At 44.2% G+C, this 15,634-nt stretch overlaps 1 protein-coding gene across 2 annotated transcripts; it reads left to right on the top strand.

The window, feature by feature from the left end:
* Positions 1–1,158: 1,158 nt before the first annotated feature.
* On the top strand, positions 1,159–14,327 carry LOC308485343 (uncharacterized protein). 2 transcript variants are annotated; one of them, XM_081021116.1, is made up of 10 exons: positions 1,159–1,311; positions 1,758–1,836; positions 1,938–2,001; positions 3,144–3,317; positions 4,920–5,039; positions 6,544–6,642; positions 10,039–10,125; positions 11,620–11,771; positions 13,207–13,340; positions 13,902–14,327. In XM_081021116.1, exons 3-10 carry the CDS (start codon positions 1,974–1,976, stop codon positions 14,068–14,070), a joined length of 963 nt encoding a protein of 320 aa, XP_080877242.1. In that variant the 5' UTR covers positions 1,159–1,311; positions 1,758–1,836; positions 1,938–1,973; the 3' UTR covers positions 14,071–14,327. The 2 variants fall into 2 exon arrangements, with proteins under 2 accessions (XP_080877242.1, XP_080877243.1); XM_081021117.1 differs by having other exon boundaries at positions 1,160–1,311; positions 13,234–13,340.
* Positions 14,328–15,634: the final 1,307 nt, after the last annotated feature.

A 15,634-nucleotide genomic window follows, 5' to 3' on the forward strand; every position in this document is an offset into this window, starting at 1 on the left:
GGAGCAGGAATTCTAACAAACACATCCCTGAGTAACTGCCTAAAACCCTCTGGAATCTTCCTACCACCTGATTCAGCAATTCAGGGTGGCATGCAACCTCTTGGTAGCTTAGGCAGATGCTGAAGATGTGATGCGTGCACAGCAAAGAAGGACCCTGATGCAGCAATTCCTGGTGGGCGCTCCAGTGGAGCGGGTGATGGTGGGTGTACTAGGGATCTTGCCTGAAACAGGGACTGGCAACCATTATATTTGGGTTGCCATGGATTATTTCACACAATGGTTGGAGCCTTATATGATTTAAAAAACAAAAACAAAAAACCAGTGGGGTAAGAATTCACCTCTACACCACCGTGTTTGTCCTCACAGGAGAGGACAATGCTCTCACCATTACCAGGAACAGTCACCATTGTTTGGTCAGAACCCACTTGATCCTCCTCCTGGTCTAGGTCTGTTGTTTTGGATGTGGAGGGAACAGGATGTGGAGAGAGTTGCTGGTTTGGTATTAACCAGCAACTCTCTCCACATCCTGTTCCCTAAGGAAAGATCATGGCAGGTAATAGGAAGCTTTAATATGGGGCAAAATCTGGGGGTGGAGCAATTTACAAAAATGTATCAAAAGATGTCATAAGCCCTCCCAAGGCTCTGAGGTGGTTCCAAAGTATCAGAGCCAACCCACGTCACCACAGATTCCAGATTGATCCAAATAAGTCCAGAACGGGGAATCTCCACTTGGAGTGGTGCCTCGGAAGGTTGTGGACTCACCTTTCTTGGAGGTTTTTAAGCAGAGGTTGGATGGCCATCTGTCATGGATGCTTTCGATGCTTTAGTTGAGATTCCTTCATTGCACAGGGTTGAACTAGATGGACTTTGGTTTCCCTTCCAACTCTACAATTCCATGAACACCTATTAAACAAAATTAGCATGGACAATGGAAATGGATGATGGGAATTGTAGTCCGGTAGCATTTGAAAGACTGCAGATTCCCAAGAGCAGCATGATGGAACACAATGAAGAGATTCCCCAGTAGGTTGAACATTTTATAGTGAACATTTTGCATTTTATAGTGTTCCAAAGACATTCATGAGCAGCCTTTTCATGTGTGAGAGTGCCTTGAAAGTAGAGTAAGTGACTTCTGCTATTTGTGGAATGCTGATTGGCTGCCTGCCAGTCCCAATCAGGGAGGAGCAGAATGGGAAGAGTTCTGGAATGTTCTGCATCAAAGTGGAAGGTGGTTGAAGCCGTTGAAGGAAGGAACATCTGCAGGAAAAAGCTGAGGCGGAGAGAAGATAAAGGATTCAGTGAGGCACCACGGTATCCAAAGTGGGGGGGAACAAATCATAATCAGCTGCCTTTTTCTAAGGCCATTGGTTGTCTTGCCCCATGTGCTATCTAGCCAACTGGCAACAGCTGCCCAGGATCTCTGGCAAAAATAGGTCTTTCCCAGACCTACTGCTGGAGCTCCTTATGATGGGAGATGCTGCAGATTGTATCAGGGCCTTCTGAATGAAGTATGTGCTCTGTCACTGAGCTAGAACTCGGAAGGCCCCAGTTGCCCTATTCTAGTGGGAGATGAGCAGATTCCTGTAGTTCTCCAGGGAATAGGCGACTCCATGTTTGAAAACAAAGTGAGGGTTGGATGCACGCAAGTTTTTCATGCCAGCTCCCTTGTATGAATAGCATGGTGTGACTGCTCTGTAAATGGTACCTTTGTCTCAAGACATTATTTTAATAGTTTACTCCATTAAATGGTCACACAGAAGAACTCCAGGATGAGACAACACTCAACATGAGAAGATAAGATGGAAGCCAAGAAAAAGATCTTGTCAACAAAAAGAGGCAAGTTTTTGTATGTTGTTATTCTGATTTGTCTTTGACTACTAAATTATTTGATAGAAGTTGTGCTAACTGTCTACTCTGTCATATGGTTCCGAACACAGGATGACATAAGGTGGCAATCCGCATGAGCAGTTAAAATGGTGGGAGGCTTGACATTCACGGAAGGTAGGTTTTTCCCGTTGTTATTTCCTCTTCAGAGCAATACAGGAAGGCAAAGTTACTCTACTCACCTCTGAGCCTTCCTTCTGTCCTTCTGATTCCTGTTTCCTTTCCTTCCTTCTACCATGAGAGTGTGAAATTGAGGGACAGGGCAGAGATTTATCTCTGGGCAACACTACTCTCAGGTTGAGCGCCTGCCTTTTTTCCACCTTCCGACATTTTATTAAATTTAATAAAAGAAATGAACCATACTGTTCATTAATTGAAACAATCATTTGATGATTTATCTTTTACTTTGTTACTCCATCGTCAGCACATATGAACTGACATTTAGTCCTAGATTCATATAGTCGTATCTTTATTCAGCTTGATTAAAGATGCATTTAAATAGCCTTTTATACCTTACTAGCAGGTAGTGCTTGATGCTGCCTGGGATCTCAGAATGTTGTGGTTTTTTTAAATGGATACTGTAATATATGAGTTTGGACCCATTGTGCCATCAATTGGGTGAAGTCATGCCAAAGCCACATTTGATTCAAAATGGCACTTGTGGTGAGACCCTGTCAGGCTGCCAGAAAAGCCCTTCCATCTGGGGTCCAACGCTGTAAGCAGAAACCGGAACAGCTTGGCCGTAATTAACTTTATTGTTCAGTAACCAAGGAGACAGCGCACTGCACATACATCAGCTAAGCAAGGCAGTTGCAGAAGCTACAGTTCCATCCTCTCTCTCCCTTATTTATACCGCCCTCCATGCGTTTTTTTGCTGTGACTCAGCTTCTCTTAATTGTTCTAGCCTTTTCTCGACCCTTCTTTCTGTGGCTACCTCAAGCATCTCCCCTTCACCCTCACTTTCTGTTGCTGATTCCTCCCTGTCCCACCAGCCTGAACCTGCGTCAAAGTCCCCTCCCCACTCAGGTGCCTCCTGGACTACTGGCTGCCCCCACTCTTCCTCAACCAGCCAATCCCTGACAGACACCCAACCTCACCCCAGGAAACCTCATGCAGAGTTTGGTGAAGACATCTCAAGTCTTGGAGGGGCTTACCCTACTGGGGTTTAGCTCCTAGTACACAGCGCCTTTTCTATTCCCTTTTTTACGAGCTGATGTTCTAATAAATTACTTATTATGTGATCCAACACCACAATGCAGCTTCAAAAACCAGTGTGGCTTCTAGATCGAATGCGGCTTCCAGATCCAATGTGGCTTCCAGATCCAATGTGGCTTCCAGATCCAATGTGGCTTCTAGATCAAATGTCTCTTCTAGATCCAGTGTGGCATCCAGAACAAGACTAAAACGCAGACGAAAACCACCACCTAAAAAGGGTATGTATGCAGCACACAGAGAAGTGGTTCATAGCCTAGACAAGGAGCAAACTGGAAAGGAAAAGTGGGAGAGCAACAGGAAGCATCTGTGACCAGTCATGGTAGGGACGGCTGGAGAAAAGCTAGCAGTGCTCTGTCAACCCAACAGGCTCACTTAGTCAAACCAACCAACCAAGGTTTGAGTCCAACGTCCTCTGCTGGCTATGCAAGCAGTGGTGTGAAGCACCAAGCCTCAGCCTATGTTCTCTCCTCACTACTTATTTAAACAGGGAACCTCAGACAGAAAGAAATGGCAGGCAAGAAAGACTTTTCCATTCACTTAGCCTGACAGCTGACATGGGAGACAGGCTTAGAAAGCCAGCTTTGGCTTGCTTATCCTGAGATCCCTATGGCAGGGAAAAGAAAACTTGGCAGGTGTGGTCATTTAAGTGTGGCCTGAATGCTCCATCACAGAGTGGAGCGGGAGAAGCAGGGGCGACCCATCCATGAGGCAGACTGAAGAAACTGCCTCAGGCTGTAGAATCTAATGGGCACATGCTCCTCCATCACTGGAGAAGTGGTAGAGGTGGTTTCGGGGTGAGAGCTCCATGAAATGGCCTGAAGACCTCATGTCTCGTGTGGCCTCACCAGGATCTTGTGAAGATCACGCAAGGCCTCTGTCCGATCTCATGGGGCTCTTGTGAGATCTTGCCAGACCCCAGAAGCTGCAGCTGCATGACCCTGCTAAGCCAGACTTCAGCAGGAGCAGTAAGGTGGGGTCAATGGCATGCAAACATGGTGCCACCTTCCCATTTTGCCTCAGGTGGCAAAGCAGAATGGACCACTCCTGGGGAGAAGCTAAAGCTATGTATGAGGAGGGACTTCTTGGACCTCTTTATGGTGAGCCCAACTGGTGCCAAGGCCATGCTCTGGTGGCTTCCACTGGGGACTACTTACTGAGGTGCTGTTCATATAATCTTTTGTTCCCAAGTCTGCAGCTTTGTTTCAGATTGTTATAAGAAAGGATAGTGTGTGTGTTTTGATGTTTGGAATGTCTTAGTTGTTTATTTAGTGCAGACTCCTTAAGAGACAACTTACATATCTAGAAAACACCCCTAACAATTTATAGATTTGTTTGATATAGATTGTGTTTTAAAGCTCCACTGGGTCAGGCAAAAGGCTCATGTAGTCCAACACCCTGTTCTCACAGCAGCCAAACGGATGCCTACAGGAAGCCTGCAAGCTGGACCTGAATACAACAGTGTAGTCCTTATTTGCAATACCCAGCAATGGGTTTTGAGAGGCATATTGCCTCTAACAGCGAATGCAGAACATAGCCGCTGTAGCTGGTAGCCATTGGTCAACCTCACCTCCATGAGTCTGTCTAACCTTCTTTAAAAGCCACCCAGGTTGATGGGCATCACTACTCCTTGTGGGAGTAAATTCCATAGTTCAACTATGTGCTCCGTCTCACCTTATTTTCTTGTATATATATGTTAATAGCTTTATGTGTTAGCAAGAATTCCAAAAACACAGCAAAATGAACCCTACCTTAATGGGATAGTGGCGGGATGTTCATACGTGATTGTTAAAGCATAATTTTCTTTCTTTTTGCACTTCAAGGAAAATACGCTGCACTTTTGCAGTACATAACAGAGTGCTCTGTACCTTCCCTTGCTGCAACTACTGCGGTGGTGCTGTGCCTGGTCCTGTTTTGTGCTGCAGTTGGAGTAATTAATCTGTGTAAGTTCAACTCTGGGGTGGGGCCTACAGAGTTTTCCTGGTTGGCTTTGCATCATTTTGAAGAACACTTTCAAAAGTAGGGGCATCATCCAGCCTTAGCTAAGCCCTTTTACCTCCCAGTGTGTGAGGTAAGGAAGTGGTTGAATCTCACCCATTGAAACAAATGCTTCTGTTTCTTGTCCCTGAATACTCCAGAGACTTCATAGGCCAACTTTATTTGTTTGTTTATTTATATCCCGCCTTGCCCCCAGACTGGGACTCAACACAGCTTACAGTAGTGGCTGGGACCACATAACACGAGTCCTAAAGGATCTTCACTGGCTCCCAGTACATTTCTGAGCACAATTCAAAGTGTTGGTACTGATCTTTAAAACCCTAAACGACCTTGGCTCAGTATACCTGAAGGAGCATCTCCACTCCCATCGTTCAGTCCAGACACTGAGGTCCAGCTCCAAGGGCCTCCTGGCAGTTCCCACCCTGTGAGAAGTGAGGTTACAGGGAACTAGGCAGAGGGCCTTCTCGGTAGTGGCACCTGCCCCGTGGAACGCCCTCCCACCAGATGTCAAGGAAATAAACAACTACCTGACTTTTAGAAGACATTTGAAGGCAGCCCTGTATCAGGAAGTTTTTAATGTTTGGTGTTTTGTATGTGCTGGAAGCTGCCCAGAGTTGCTGGGGAAAACCATAATAATAAAAATATTACTAATTATTATTATTATTGATAAAACAAAGAAAGCTAAAAACATAGATACAATCATCACCAAACAGCAATTAAACACTAATGGAATTAAAATAATATATATAAAGAACTATTAAAAATAACAACTACAACAAAAACATCACAGCACCAGCCCTTTCATTCAAAACAGTCAGTTCCTAAAAGTCTGTTGAGATAAGAAAGTCTTCACCTGCCATTAGAAGGACAACATTTTGGAGCATCATGCAGAGATCTCTCTCCATGCGTGCAATTCTCTGCTCCTATTCCTTCTAATCTTTGTCTGCTGAATGAGAGATTCCTTCTCTTAAAGCGACTCTCCTAAGTTGTACAGTGGATCTCTGTTTATCACATTTGCTGGCTGTGCCCCCTCCTAGGAATACGGGTCTGCATTCTGTCCACCTCGTTCCTTCCTGCTCATGTGGTGGCAGAAAGCCTTTTCCACTGGCAAGATAAAATGGGAGGAAGGTGTTGCATCCCTAGTCAGTTATGATGTCATCACCCAATGTGCCCATGATCTTTCATGACTATATTCCAAGGAAGACATCAAATCACAATGGATTCAGCAGGGCTGGGAGAACCAATTCACCAGGCATACAAGACTGCAGATCGCCTGCTAGAAACTATGACTGTCATACAAAAAGCAGGTTTCACAGCGAAGGCACAGGGAGTCTTGATTCAAAAATCATTCTAAGCAATTATTATTATTTTGGGGTGAGGGGTGTAGCACACTCATGCCCAGACTAGTGTGTTGGAATACCATTTCTTTTTCTCTTTAATCCCTTCTAGATATCTACGAGCAGAACAAAATGCATCTAGAAAAGAGAGCAATGAAAACTATCAGAGACTTTATGATAAAAAGGGAACCGTCCCTTCAGAACAAGAATGGTAAGCAATAAGTTTCCATCAGTATATTCATGAACCCTTACCTTTTGCGCCCTAATCTGGCCACGGTGATCCATGCGAAGGTCACCTCCAGACTTGATTATTATAACTCGCTCTATGCGGGGCTGCCCTTGAAGCTGACCCAGAAACTCCAGCGGGTGCAGAATGCCACGGCGAGGCTCCTTACGGGGTCCTTGCCATGAGATCCTTGGTCCCGAGCCTCAAGGAGGTTAGATTGGTTTCAGCTAGGGCCAGGGCCCTTTCAGCCCTGGCCCCGATCTGGTGGAACGCTCTGTCACAAGAGACTAGGGCCCTGCAGGACTTGACATCTTTCTGCAGGGCCTGCAAGACAGAGCTGTTCCACCTGGCCTTTGGTTTGGACTCAGTCTGACCCTTATGTTTCCCTCCCCTTATGGTTTTGATTTATGGGCTACTATTAAAATGAGGCTGCATTTTAAATTGTATTTTAACCCGTATTTTAATAAATTGGGTTTTTTGGTTTTTGGTTTGTTTGTTTCCCCCTATTATGTTTTATTGTAATTTTATTGGTGTTAGCTGCCCTGAGCCCTGCTCTGGTTGGGGAGGGCGGGGCATAAATAAAAATTTATGATAAGGATGAACACTGCTCCCCAGCCCTACACCCCATCGAGGGGTATTGCTCCACAGTAGAACTTGTTTCAAGTCTCTTCTGTAGAGAGGTGAAAGTAGCTGGGGACTGGAGGGTGATTGGAAGAGGAAGAATGAAGAGCCCACCTTTCCTCCAACACTGGTCCTCTGAAAACGCTCCTCTTCCCACAAACAACCACTTTCAAAATATACAGAGCTGGGAGCCTGTGTCTGCTGATACCTGGACCTGTTAAATCAGAACCAAACATCACCCAGTTGCTTTGTATAGCTGTCCATTTTGTTATGATTTCCCTGAATTGGTTGACTTTGCTACGGGACTGGCTAGGAAAGCTGGATTGCCTTCTTGTTGCCCTTCCTTCAGTAAGTGGCAACAGTTTTTATTCCAACAGGCCTCTAGGAACTGGCTGTTTTTTAAGGAAAGGGCTGGCACTGTGATGTTTTTTATTGTTGTTATTCGTATTTTTAAAAGATTTGTTTTTTATGTTGTTTTGTTTTTATTAATGTTTAATAACTTTTTAATGATTGACTTTGCTATGATTTTAGCTTTTCTATTTTATCTGCATTTTGCATTTTTTTATCTGTAAACTTCCTTGAGTCCCAGTCTGGGGGGAAAGTGAGATGCAAATAAATATAACTATAATAATAGTGAATTTGCAAATCCCAGAAGAAACAAAACCCATGGGGGAGGGGTAGGAATTGAGGTACTGCATGGACAATTTTAATATTGAAAAACCTATCATTGTAAGAGAAGACTCAACATGCTTACAAACTGACTCATGCACCAGAAAGTCCTAAAATTCTATGTTAAGTTGCCCATCTTAATTTCTGCACCATGTGTGTGCAGTTCCCATGTGCTACAGTATCACACATGGTGTAAGGTGATTAGAAATAAGAATGTAAGACATGAAGTGTGGGTTTATATTAGACCCATTTTATCAATTCCAGCTTAAGACTTTAAGTTCTTGGTTCAAAGGGAAGGCCAATGTGCCGTAAGTATTCCCAAACAACTGTTGATCTCCTAAACCAGTTATAATTGGGTGGCACTGTGGTCTAAACCACAGAGCCTAGGGCTTGCTAATCAGAAGGTTGGCGGTTTGAATCCCTGCGATGGGGTGAGCTCCCGTTGCTCGGTCCCTGCTCCTGCCAACCTAGCAGTTTAAAAGCACGTTGAAGTGCAAGTAGATAAATAGGTACCGCTCCGGCGAGAAGATAAACGGCATTTCCGTGCGCTGCACTGGTTTGCCAGAAGCGACTTAGTCATGCTGGCCACATGACCCGGAAGCTGTACGCCAGCTCCCTCGGCCAGTAAAGCAAAATGAACACCGCAACCCCAGAGTCGTCCACAACTGGACCAAATGGTCATGGGCACGTTTACCTTTGCCCTGTAAGGAGGAAAAGCGGCTTTAATTCCATAGTCCCTCTCCTCTGCCCATGACACTCCCCTTCAGTTGAGGAGGAAGGCTTTCCTGATTCATGTCTCCTGGATGCCCCATAACTCCACGGGAATAGCACAGTTTAGCCTCCAAAATTATATTTTGCCCCCAGGTCCTGCAAGTCTCTGTGCAAGTCTCCAGTACAGTGGTACCTCGGGTTACATACGCTTCAGGTTACAGACTCCGCTAACCCAGAAATAGTACCTTGGGTTAAGAACTTTGCTTCAGGATGAGAACAGAAATAATGCGGCGGCAGCGGGAGGCCCCATTAGCTAAAGTGGTGCTTCAGATTAAGAAGTTTCAGGTTAAGAACGGACCTCCGGAACGAATTAAGTACGTAACCAGAGGTACCACTGTATCACTATTCTTCTGAAAAGTGCTCACCCTTCGTGTCAAGCTATTCCCCACTTTTATTTTGAATTTATTGATAAGATGGTTAATAGCTATGTAATCGACATGCATAGAACTGATTTAATAAAATGGAAATTGTTGTGACTCAGACCACATTAAATGGCTTAATTCTAGCATTGGCCGCACGCAAATCATTCTGTTTGGCTATTTTGAGAAGCAGGCAAGTGAACATTGCCAAGTAATGCCAGTTTCAGCCATGTACTTTGGAACACGGGAGGCTGGACTTGTGTAAATGTACAACATGGGTCCCACCGCTAACCTCTGGCATCTCCTCAGTTGAGGTTCCACCTCAATATTCTCATGGCTTTTCTAAAACTTTTATTTAATCCTATGACATTCAATTTGAGAATTTTGTGTACTGAACATTTTGCAGCAAACTAAGTTTGAACGTGGAGAACTTGCCCGAGAACATTTTCAGTTGCAGAAAGCGCATATCTATTGCTGGCACCATGAATACTACTTTGGGGACCTAAATTACCCGTGGGGAAGCTTGAACCTTTACTCAGTACTAGCAAAACGGTAAAGGGATATGTCTATGGAGCTCGTACACTGAAAATTCCACTTGAATAGGGCAATCTCCGTCCAGTGTGTCCTTGTGTGCTCTTCACAAAGAAGACACACAACCCACTCCCTTTCAAAATGGCCTTCTCCGGGAGATAGGACAAGTTTTATCATCAGTATACCAATATCCCTCAGTAGAAAGGAAATCGATGTTAACAGCTGACCCAATTGGGGCAAGGGTGGAGTAAACCTTGGTCATCCCAGACACTGAGAACCAGGACTCCTCCTATCTAGGCTCCATAGCAGGGTTCTGCTTCTTTTTTTCACGCTAGAATGTGATTGTACATCAGATTTTGGAAAATGACTTTTTTATATACATAGATGGATGTTTGCATTACCACTGACTTGAATTGTTCAAACCTTTTAGATTCTGAAATATTTCGTGGAGCACAGAAGTTGGCAGATGAATTGGTTGCATGGAACTTCAAAGTGTATGAAGTACAAGTTGCAATTGGTAAGTTGCTTTGAGACAATGATACTGAAGTATTGAAATTCGTTTGTCTGCACAGCTCTTGAAGGTTCAGGGGCCCAGCTGCCCTCTGCCTCTCACACACTACTTTGATAAAACTGATTGAGCAATTCAGACATTCACAATCCAGGAAGAAATTCAGATGTGAAGAACCTTGTGCCTTTGGATTTTTGTGGCTCTGCAAGTTGATGAACTCCTTCTTGGATGACTTTCTAATTAATGGTGGAAATTGGTTGGAATGGAGTTTGGGATACAAGAATGTCTCACCCCCAATATGAGGTGAGCCAGGAGCCTTCCAGATTTAGTCTTGAGATCATATTTCTTCATCACCACTACCACTGCAAATCAACTGAGAGTGCTGTTGTGCTCAGATCCTACTTGCAAGAGTTCCAATGGGCCGCTGTGAGAACAGGATGATGGAATACATGGGTTCTTTCCTGATCCAGCAGGTGTTTATGTTTTTAACACACAGCCTAGGGCTTGCCGATCAGAAGGTCGGCGGTTCAAATCCCCGCGAGAGGATGAGCTCCTGTTGCTCGCTCCCTGCTTCTGCCAACCTAGCAGTTCAAAAGCAAGTCAAAGTGCAAGTAGATAAATAGGTAAATGCCATTTCCGTGCGCTGCTCTGGTTCGCCAGAAGCAGCTTAGTCATGCTGGCCACATGACCCAGAAGCTGTATGTCAGCTCCCTCAGCCAGTGAAATGAGCGCTGCAACCCCAGAGTCGTCTGCGACTGGACCTAATGGTCAGTGGTCCCTTTACCTTTACCAGGTCCCCTTGCACCTGGGATGCTGCTGTTGCAGTACTTCAGGTGTGAGTGGGAATGAGAGACCTTTATGCTGCTGTTCCACTGTCATGTAAGTTTGGGAGAAGGCAGAGGTATATCAGGGGAGGGATTTCATTGTTAGTTTAGGAGTCAGAAAATCCCACTAAATTGAGACTATAAGTGGACTCTAATTGTTGTGGGCTTTATGTCATGAGACACACCTGAGTACCTCGGTGATGCACATTTGACAGTGGGGGAGGGACGAGGAAAGTTCTACACCAATGGGGTGGCCTCCTTTTTTTGCATATTTTCACTGAAATTCCAAACATTATCAGTAAAAATTAGTAAGGATGGTACCCATTTTAGTGCAGACCTAGTATATAGCTTTCTAATAGGCTGTCTAGATAAATGTATGAGAAAATTATTTGCAAATCAATTGGTGAATGCAAAGATGGTAATAGGGAGGGAAATCAATGACACCTTCTCATTGAAACCAGCCTCTAAATATGTTCATTACAGGAGCAAACATTTCAGAGGGCAGAAGGCTGGCTATCCTGTTAGATTAGTAAATTGTGCTGGATGGTAATGAAATATCATTATGTCATTCACTTCGAGTTTGTGTGTGTATTTTAAAGTGATCTACAGGCCTTCAACTTGGCATCTCTCAAATTCTGCCCCCTCTCTTTTCCCTGTGAATTCCTTGCTGGGTTGAAAGAGGACCTTATTAGAAAATTTCGTCTAAAGTGGATGCCACATGCTGGGCTTCTCTATTTGTTTGAAGTTCGAAGAAAGTCATGGTTCGGTGCAAAAGAGTTTTGTGAGGAGGAAAAGTCCTGGCTGACATTTGTTGAAGATGTTGGTGTGGAGGTGAGTACAACACCAGGAAACTCGCTATAATGATCTCTAGCAGGCAAGCAGCCTGATAAGCAGCAAGGACTCTCCGTCAGTTTTATATAAGTTTATATATAAACACACACACATCCAGAGCATGGTGTTCTGCCTGCTCTCATTAACCTTAGTTGCTCAGTCAGACTCATTGTCCCTTGCCCAACAGGAAGAACGCCAAAATCCCGCCTTTCATCTCCTTCCCTTCCATTGCTCTCTGGGCTTCTCTAATCTCCTCGTTTGAGGACTGCAGGGCTGGCTCTTCCGCAGAAGACTCAGCCTCCAACACTGGCTTATCTGGTGGTTGCATGGCAACACTTCGGTCAACTTCCCACTCTTCCTCTCCTTGGGAGCTAACTGCTTCTTCCCAGGAAAGGAGGGGGGCTGGGCTGTTTTCTCTAAAATCAGACAGACATCTCCCATCTGCAGAGTCAGCCCTTTGATCACTCAGCTCAGTTTACGAGGTTGACTCTTCCGCTGCGCTCTGGGGAGCCGCATTCCTGACACTCTCTTGAAATTAATTGATTTTAAGTCCTTTGGGTGCCTATAAAAGTTCTCTGGCAGCCTCTGCATACTAGTGCATGAACATCTTACTTCCCCCTCTTTCTCCATGAGCAGAAAGATGTCATGGGGCACTCTTGAATGAATTGTGATCTAGTGAAGGGAGAGTACTGGAGGCTTGTTTTGCTTTTTTTTTCTAGCAGGGGAGGTAGTATCTATTAAGAAATGTACAAGTAAAGCAGGTGGAAACCATCAGGCATGGAACTAGAGAGGCAGTCTTTAAATTGTATCAGTCCCCACAAATGAGGAGGTTTTAGGCCAGCAAAAGGCACAGAAGAGGATCTGGGATTTGCAGGCCCAGTGGTGAGTCAAGAAAGGAGGGAGAAAGGGCTTGCCGGAAGGGGGTTATATTGCAAGCTCTGTCGTTAAGAGACAGGATCTAATGATGAAAGGAGTACCCAACCTCACAGAGTAAAGGACTCTGACGATCCTTGGCATCTTGAGAGAGTATTCTCCTGTGTGCACTCAGCTTAAGGGTTCAGATTCTAGGCTGACTGATTATCCTTCTGTTCCTTCTCTAGCTGAGTTTTTACTGTTACCATGTTTTTAGCAAGTTGTGTGGGGTTTTTAAACTGAGCTTTAGTATTCTAGAAGTCGGGGGCTGGCCTTCTGGGCTATGAAGCAATGGTTCCTAAATTGAAAACCATGTCAGGCTGAGTTTTGCCCTTGGGTTGGGGTTTGCCCACCCTTGATTTAGTTGCAAGGTGTAGGAGGCAAAGCCCATCTCTGTGGCGCAACTTCTTGCTGTCAATTCACATTTCACCCCTATTGAACATCTGGAGGAGCCTCTTGTCTTCCAGAGAAGATACTTTGTCTGGAAATAATTTGAAAGGGGGTTCTGGTTCCTCGTTTCTAGGAAAGACTCTGGTTGTGCTTTCTGCAGGAGTTTCTAGAAAAAGAAACTGAATTTGCACATGAAGATTCCTGGATTGGACTCCATCATGAGAATGGGAAATGGAAATGGCATCATGGCCCAAATGTAGTAGACACGTAAGTGTGAACAAAAATTCTTTACTTTTCATATTGTAGAAACTTTGTCAGGAATTCACGGGTGACAGATTAATCATAGGTATGATGGAGAAGCAAGTTCACTATATTCAGAGTCAGTGGACCTCAGTTTCTCGGACTCTTTCCAAAAAAAACCACTTTTTTCAGATGGAGCCAGGAGTAATAAGCTGTTTTGAAAATGTTGGGATTGAAATATAGAATTGTAAAATTCTTAAATAAGCAGATGGACTTGATTGCAGTTTCCTGAGCATAGCATTGTGTATTCCAAGCAATGCACTCATTCTTTGCCATTTTGTGGGAGAAATAACTTGCAGGAGGAAACTATAGAGAGGGAAACTACCCCCCATTTTCTGCTGATGGACAAAATCTGAAAAATACAAACAATGCACTACAATTATGAGTAGCTGGCAATCTTGAGGTAGAAAGCAAGAGTGAGACAGAAGTGAGCTGAATATCTCATTAATGCTAGAAAAAAAGGAGACATCCTGCGTGGATTCATTAGTTTCAGTTGATGGATTTCTGACTGCTGCCTTTTGCTTTCAGTTATTGGATGCATGGTCAGCCTGACAAAATAAAAGAAGAACCCTGTGTCATATTAAAATCGCATTGTTCCAGAACAACTAAATGTTGGGAAAACATTCCCTGTAATGTAGAAAAACGGTGGATATGTAAGAAGATGCCTGATAAAAGATGGTATACGGTAAAACCTTGATAAAACTGGATTCTGTGAACTCTATGCTAAAAGCAATGGATTAATCTCCCCCTTAAAAAAATCAGCAATCCAGGTTATGGAATTGGGGCATGGAAGAGCTCAACTCTCTGCCATCAACAACTGAAAGCACCTTAGCAGTCCTGTTTCCTCAAGACTGGAAAAAGAGACCTTAATTTGCAACCTCAAAGATTTGAACCTCCAAGAAAATGAAGCGTCAAAACCAGCTTCTGTACTTCCAATAAATTAATTTGGTATAATCGTTGCTTTGTATTCTCCTTGCACAAGGCACCACTTCAAGTCAAGGATCTCTGCTCTGAAGATATTCAGACCATCTTCAAATCTGTGGTGAAGTGGGTTGGCTGGGATAGTCAGTTCTGTTCAGTGGCGCTAATTCCCAGGAAAATGAGTAAAGTGTAGCAGCCTCAGTGATTTCTCTACCAACAGCTACCTGTCTGTCAGAGTTCTTGGAGTAGAACATTGGCTGTGTTTTTTGCTTTCTGAGGTTCATATGTTCTATCTTTCTGTTCCTTCCTTCTTTATTCCAAACCAGCCCTTTCCTAAAATTACGGTAACTCTCTTGCATACCATACTTTTTCCTTCCCTCTTGTTGTGTTGTTTGGGTTTATCTATTATGTAGTGTTCATTATTATGTCTGTTTAGGAGTCTATGATATTTGGTTGGCCTTACTAGGAAAGCCAAACACCGTAGTCACCAGAGTTTCACAGAATCATGGAATTGCAGGATTGTAGGGTTCAAAGGTACTCCCAAAAGTCATCTAGTCCAATCCCCTGCTATGCAAGAATCTCAACTAAAGCATCAAAAACAGAGTATCCACTACCTCGCAAGGGAGACCATTCCACTGTTGAACAGCTCTTACTGTCAGAAAGTTCTTCCTCATGTTTAGTTAGAATCTCCTTTCTTGTAACTTGAAGTCATTGGTTTGAGTCCTACCCTCCAGAGCAGAAGAAAACAAGCTTGCTCCACCTTGAGATATTTGAAGATGGCTAACATATCTGCTCTCAGTCTCATTTTTTCCAGGCTAAACATACCCAACTCCTTCAACCACTCCTCATAAGGCTTGGTTTCCAGACCCTTGGTCATCTTAGTCACTCTCATCTGCACACCTTCCAGCTTGTCAATATCTTTCTTAAATTGGCACAGTCCTCCAGGTGGAATCTGACCAAGGCAGAACAGAGCAGGACTATAACTTCCCTTGATCTGGATACTATACTTCCGTTGATGCAGCCTAAATACCATTCACTTTTTTTTGCTGCTGAATCACCCTGTTGACACATGTTCAGCTTGTGGTCCACCAAACCCCCTGGATCCTTTTTCCCATATACCACTAGTTAGCCAGGTGTCCCCCACCTTATATTTATGTAGCTGGTTCTTCCTGCCTGAGTGCAGAACCTTACATTTGTCTCTATTTTGTCCCACAGCCCTTATCCAGCCAAGCCTCTCATGACCTGCCATGATCTTTTCCTGGAGAACAGAATGTGGAGAGGGTTGTTGGTTTGGTGGAGTCCAACCATCACTTCAGATGGTGTTGTCCAAAACCACAGAC

This window comes from Podarcis pityusensis (assembly GCF_964106645.2).
Source record: "Podarcis pityusensis genome assembly, chromosome: 9".
NCBI classification, from domain to species: Eukaryota; Metazoa; Chordata; class Lepidosauria; order Squamata; family Lacertidae; genus Podarcis; species Podarcis pityusensis.